Below are 6,363 nucleotides of genomic sequence, written 5' to 3' on the forward strand. Positions count from 1 at the left end.
CCCAATTTTAAGGACATTTCTGCTGCACCTCCCAGCCCTGTAAAGACCAAAGACATGGCAGTGGCTACGTCAGTCCACTGCATGTCCCAGCTGTTTTGTGCAATAGTACAAGAAAGTGTTTTATTAATTTCCATGGCAGGGAAAGGACCCTCTAAACTTCAATCCATGTTCTGACAGTATTGGATTGTTTCCCATAGAATATTCCCAAGAGATTTTGTCAGGTCAAACTGGGACCTCTCCCAGGGAAGGAATTTCACCATTTCTTTTGGCATCTGTTTCTCTAGGCTAAAAGAGTCCATTAGGAAAGCTTTCCCATCAGCTGCCTGTCTGCTTTCCCTCACTGCAGTGCATGAGCTCTGCTCTGTCCTCCTAGAACTGCTTGTTTCTAAGTGTGTTAAGGGGTGGAATGGAGCTTAGAGATCACCCAGCCCCAATCCCCTGCCCTGGGCAGGGACACCTCCCACCAGAGCAGGTTGCTCAAGGCTCATCCAACCTGGCTTTGAACACTGCCAGGGTTGGGGCAGCCACAGCCTCCCTGGGCAACCTGGGCCAGTGTCTCACCACCGTCACAGGGAAAAAAACCACCCTCCTTCCTAATACCTAATCTAAATTTCCCATCTTTCAATTTATCCCCATTCTTGTTGCTCCAGCTGTCCCAGGCTGCCTTGGCTGGGAAGCTCCTCTGATGTTTTCCTCACCATTTTCCAGATGCCTTTTATCGAGGGGACAAACTGGTCAACTTGAAACAGATTGCAGATGAAGCTCTCCAGAAATGCAAAGACAAGTAAGTTTGGATTCCCTCTTCAGAAGGCCGTTGCTGCTGGAATCTGCTCCTGCACAAATGGGAGTGGAAGTTTGCATAGGTGGGCAGACTCTGCTGCAAGTCAGACACAAACTGTCATCAGATGTTACAGAAAGGGAAATAATCATTATATCCATCAGGGAAATGTTCATGGTGAAATGACTTCGCCAAGCTTAGACACAGCATCTGTGTAGCTTATATAAGACTGAATGTGGCTTTGTGTGTTAGGTCAGACATGGAAATTCAAGGCAGATAGTCTGTATGTTAGAAATTCAGACTCTTTAGAAGCCTTTAAAACTTGAAAACATGTTTATATGTATATAAAAGTAGGTGCCTGGGAGGACAGAAGTGATCCTGAAGTTGGGAATTAACTGCAGGAGACTTTGTTGGTACTCTGACAGGGCTGAAAGGAAATAAGATCAATCTGTTAGCATTTTGTAGGCTGTGTTTGCCCTCATGAGGGGACAAACACCCACTTTTTTCCTTGATGTCTATCTGGCTTTGGAAGCCTTTCCTCCCTCTGAGTCAGCTGGTCATGCCTAGGGATGGGAGCAGCCTCCTCATCCTCCTGAGTGCTGCGGGAGGTCTTGTTCCTGATCATAGGCAGGCAAATTTGGGATTTGTAAGGAATCTCCCCAGCCTGGGAGAGACACTTGTGGGTTCCCCAGTTTCTCCTCAGGAATGATCCCTGATAAATCCTCAGTAAGCTGTGCATAGACCATTCCTGTTCTCTGAGCTCTGTTCCTGCGGCTGGAGTCCTTGGAAGTTCATGGTTTCCCTGGAGTTTGCATGGCAGCATATGCTCAGGCCCCTGCTCTGCCTCCAGTGCTGCCTGTGAATCCCAGGAAGGGCTGGTGCAGCCCCTGGACAGCCCAGTCTGATAGCTCCTGCCTTTTACAGGGGATCCCCTTTGAAAAAGTGCATTGTGGTGAAGCACCTGGGGAGGGAAGAGATAGCAGTGGACGGGACCTGCAGCAAGTCTCCCCCTCTCAAAAGGCTGTGCCAGGATGTACAGGTAAGCTCCTGGGGGGATCAGAGGGGTATTTTATTGCTGTGGGCCTGACCCAGCAAATCAGTTGGTGCAAAACCACTGCAGTGATTCCCTGGATGATCCTGTTCTTACTCCTGTTCCTGTTTTCTCTCCTCCTTGCTGTCATTGCATTGTGAGTTGTCTGAAAAATCGTTTCTTTGCCTTACCAAGATTTTCTCCCTGCTGCTTCCCTTAACACTAGCTGTCAGCCCACAGGATCCCTGAGCACAACAGGGTACATCTTCCAATGCCACCAGGACAAGGACAAGATACCCATTTTCCTCTGCCCAGTAAAGGACTTTTGCTTCATAACCCTATATCTATCTCCCCTTTTATGCAAAGACCAATGCTGTAGCTGTGACAGTGGAAGCAGAAGAGAAAAACCAGGAGATTTGTGTTTATGGTGTGGTTTCAGCACAGCCCCCTGACACGACAGTAATCATCCACTGAGCACAGAGCAGTCTGTGTGCTGCTGGCACAGGAACTGTGTCAGCTGTCAGGGCTGGGCCGTTCCCTTTCAGCTGAAACCAGATGAAAGGATGTGGGCCAGGGGCATGTGGTGAGACAGGGGTGGAAGGAGGATGAGGTGCTGTGGAGCTGTGGCTCTCTGCTGAGCTCCTGAGGCTGGTGTGCAGCCCTGCTGTACCTGGCACCTACCTGCTGCCTTTCCTTGCCTCAGGAGCAGGTTTCTCTCCGCTGCCTTACAGCTCCATGTCTGGTGATGGTGTCTGCTGTCCCTCTGTGTTTGGAGATTATTTTGGTTATCCCCAGGCTGCTGCTGGCTCAGAACTGGGTTGTATTTGGGGAGTATTTGAGCTGTGGGCTCTGTTTTCAGAAGGGATGGTCTGTGCACATCCCTGGAACAAAAAGTCCAGCAGATTCTCTGTTTTGGGAGTTATTTTTCCTTGTTTAGGTGTGTTAATTTTATTGAGGTGTTGCTCAGTGTCTGCCAACTTGGCCATGTTACCTTGGCCATGTTACCCTTCTCTTGTGAGGGCAGAGTGGCTGCAAAGGAGTGGGAAAAGTAGACCAGACCAGCCTTCCTGAGTGAGCTTTCCCTGGATGGATGGTTGCAGGGAATCTGTTGCTGTTGGTGAGGTGAGGTTATTGTGCAGAATGTCCTGGGAGCAACTGAAGGAGATCTCTTACTCTTTGGCTGCTCTGCTTGTTCAGACACTTAACTATAGATTCTTTCCCTTGTGGATGCATTTTTACCATGTCATTTGCTTCTGTAAGGCTTTTGGATGCTCCATGGGCTGTGTGATAGCTCTGTGCCCAGCTGGCCATGTGCAGGGGTGGCCTCAGTGACCTGCCGTGGAGGCAGCAGGTACCAGGGAAGGTGATGGAAACTCAGGTACCCAGGGAAGGTGATGGAAACAGCCAGGCTTTTGCTCAGAGGGCATCTCCTGGCTTGGATCTGAGCGTTTTCCAGCCTCTGGATCTGTGGGCTTCCAGCTCCCTGCCTGCAAACCCCAGTGTGGACCCTCCCCTTGCCAACTTTCATTCCCTCTTTGTGGATTTTTAACAGGAAAAAAAGACTGAGAGCTCACAGAGACTCCATCCCAAGGTATTTACACACAGCACTGCCTTCCTCTTTTTGGCACCTCCCCTCTGCTTCCCCTCCAGCTCTCCACCTCCCTAACTGCTCCAACTGCACGGCCACACGTGCCTTCCTAACAAGGTGCATGTCAGCTTGCCAGAGGTGCCCACGGGTTGGGGGAGTGCATTGCCTCCAACTGCTGCTGGAAACAAATCCACAGCCCTAACCCCCTGAGTGCAGTCAGTGTGCTACCAGGGGGAATGCAGAGCCATAGGATGCACTGTCAGCCTTTGTGTGAGGGTTTGTCTCTCTGCCTTTAAAAGCAGCTCTTGCAATGCACTTCCCTTTGGGGTGAGGCTGGCAGGGATCACCTGCAACTTCCAGGCTGCAGGCAGCAAACCTGGAGCTCTAGGCACAGCATGTGGACTCTGCCTAGCTCATCCAAGGAGCTGTGGCCTCAGGACCCCAGGAACAGGCAGGCCTGGCCTCAGGGGCTGTGTGCTGTGCCATGGATCTGACCTCCTCCGTGGGACAGTGGAGGTTGGGTGCTAAATTTGAGGAATCCTTGAAGAAGAGATGCAAGAGGCAACTGTTGGATGGGCTGGTGTGAGCCTGCCTTGGGCTTGTTAACCTGGTGCCTTGCTTGGATCTTGCTGGTGAGACAGAATTGTGGAAACTGCTTCCTCAGGTACAGCCAGGATCCCTGGGGATCCATGAGAGCTTTCCAAGTGGTTGTGCCAGGCTGTCAAGCAGCTGGTGTCCCCTGCACCATGTGTACTGGGGCTGTGTGCTGGGCTATGGGGTCCTGGTGCCTCCAAATGGCACATGAACATCTTCAGGACTGCCGAGAGTCACCCTGTGACCTTGTGGGTGCTCCCTGTGCACCCCAGCCAAGGGAGCTGTGAGGAGGAGATGTGCCACAGCTGGAAGCTGCAGGGCTCTGTGTCAGGTGCCTGTCCTCACAGAGGTGTGGGAAGTGGAGGTCTGAGCTGAAGCTGGGGAGTGTTGCCTGCTCAGCTGCCCCCAGACTGCCCTGAGGAAAGCTAAGAAGGTTAGGGGGAGTTAGGTCTTGCCCTCGACTGTGCCACCCTGGAGAGGTGGGCAGTGGGCACAACCCTCAGGGTGACCTCTGCCCATCAGCCACAAGCTCTGTCACAGCTCTGGCATCAAGCAGCTCCTTTGAGCAGCCAGTGCTGGGTGGCTCTGCATTGGAGCAGCCACTTCTTATCAGGGTAATTGTCTTAAAATCCAGAGAACGGATTTGTTTTGGGTCTGCAGGGCCAAGCAGTGTGAGCACACCATGTTCCTGCTTGTCTTGGGCAGTGCTGCCTTAGGGGTCCCTGCAAGGTGTGCAGGACAGGTGGATGTGTGGCTGTGCTTGTTGCTTTGCTGTGGAACTGCAGCTCAGGGCAGCCCTGGAGGGCAGGAGGAACCTGTGTGTGAGGAGAGCCCAGAGCAGCTGCTGCTGCTGCAGGTCCTCTCTTGGCTGTTGCTGCTGCCCAGAGGGATTCATCACCGTTACCAGTGGTTTGGACATTCTGCTTCAGGACTTGCAGCAAGACCATGTTTAAAAGTTTTCTTGGTGGCTGTGGGCTGTGACAAGGAGCTGCTGGAGTGGGAGCTGTGGCTCTGGTGCATGGTTTGCAGCAGGCTGTGCTGTGCACATCCCCCTCCATGGCCCATGAGGGAGACAAGGTTGGGGCTATGCTCCTCATTCCTCCTCTCTTGCTTTTGGGCAAGGCTGTTTCTAATCTCCTGCTTTCCCCAGACCCCCTGGAACCCAGCCATGGACACATGGTGGCATGAGCTGATGAGCAGTGCCAGCACAGAGTGTGAGCCTGAGTGGTGTGACGCAGAGGACGAACTCTTCATCCTCTACACGAGTGGATCCACTGGGAAGCCCAAGGTATGATTCCAGCTCCCCTCCATGGTGCTGAACTTCACTAACACCTCAGCTGGTGAGGTTAGGAAGGTTCCAGGAAGACAAGAAGCCACAGAGGTGTTGGGAAAGGGGCTGTGCTGGCCGTTCCTGCTCAGCTGTGTTTGAGCTCCATGGTCTTTGCAATGCTCAGCTTGGCCTGGGAGGGTGAAGGCCCAGGTGAGAGCTCTCCCTGACAGTTGTGTGCTTCCTCCTCACAGGGTGTGCTGCATACTGTGGGTGGATACATGATTTTTGCTGCCACCTCATTTAAATATGTGTTTGATTACCAACCTGAGGATGTGTACTGGTGCACAGCTGACATTGGGTGGATAACAGGCCATTCCTACCTCACCTATGGACCTCTGGCAAACGGAGCAACCAGTGTGTTGGTAAGTGCTGGGGGGCAGCTGATGCTTTCAGTCCAAGAGAGTGGAGATGGTGGTGCTGAGCTGCATCCCTGCACTGCTCTGTGATGGTGTGCAGAGCCCTGGGCTCTGTGAGGAAGGGTGGTGCTCCCCAAGGATGGTATGGGTGACTGCTTAGGAGCAGATGTGGGATCTAGTCTGTGTATTAATTTTTCAAATGCTGCCCTGTTTCTTTCCCTTAGAAGTGCAGGCCTTGTGTATCAGGGCTGTTTGGAGTAATGCAAAAGCTGGAACAGGAGCAGAGAGTGATGTTTTCATTGCTGATACTGATTTGACAACCTGTGGTTTATCTCCTGTGCCTGTGTCTCCCATGGCAGTGTAACTTGCATACAGAGCAGGGAGTCAGAGACCTGTGCTCAAGAATCCCCAGGGAAATGCAAGCAGGAAAATCACTGTTTTGTTGGAGGAGGCCTTTTTGGGGTTCTTGGTACTTCGGGTTGTGGTTCTGTCACTGTGTTTGGACCTCTCACCACATGGGCAGGGTCATTTGGGCTGCTAGGACTGTGTCACTGTGGTGGCCACCCAAGTGCCCCATCTGCTAGGGGTCTTCAGGGAACATCTGCTAGGACATCTAGGGTGGGGTGATGCCAAATCCATCCCAAGGAAGCACTAAGAGAGGTTCCCTGACCTGGGCTGGTGTCCCTG

General features: G+C 52.3%; 1 protein-coding gene across 1 annotated transcript in view; it reads left to right on the forward strand.

Moving 5' to 3' along the window:
* Nucleotides 1–6,363, forward strand: part of ACSS2 (acyl-CoA synthetase short-chain family member 2) — a 31,291-nt gene that overhangs the window by 18,757 nt on the left and 6,171 nt on the right. Inside the window, exons 5-9 of the mRNA XM_009076742.1 lie at nt 709–784; nt 1,703–1,817; nt 3,361–3,399; nt 5,141–5,278; nt 5,512–5,682. Coding sequence (XP_009074990.1) covers nt 709–784; nt 1,703–1,817; nt 3,361–3,399; nt 5,141–5,278; nt 5,512–5,682 — 539 coding nt within the window. The remainder of the gene's footprint in view (nt 1–708; nt 785–1,702; nt 1,818–3,360; nt 3,400–5,140; nt 5,279–5,511; nt 5,683–6,363) is intronic.

This window comes from Acanthisitta chloris, unplaced genomic scaffold, assembly GCF_000695815.1.
Source record: "Acanthisitta chloris isolate BGI_N310 unplaced genomic scaffold, ASM69581v1 scaffold24376, whole genome shotgun sequence".
NCBI classification, from domain to species: Eukaryota; Metazoa; Chordata; class Aves; order Passeriformes; family Acanthisittidae; genus Acanthisitta; species Acanthisitta chloris.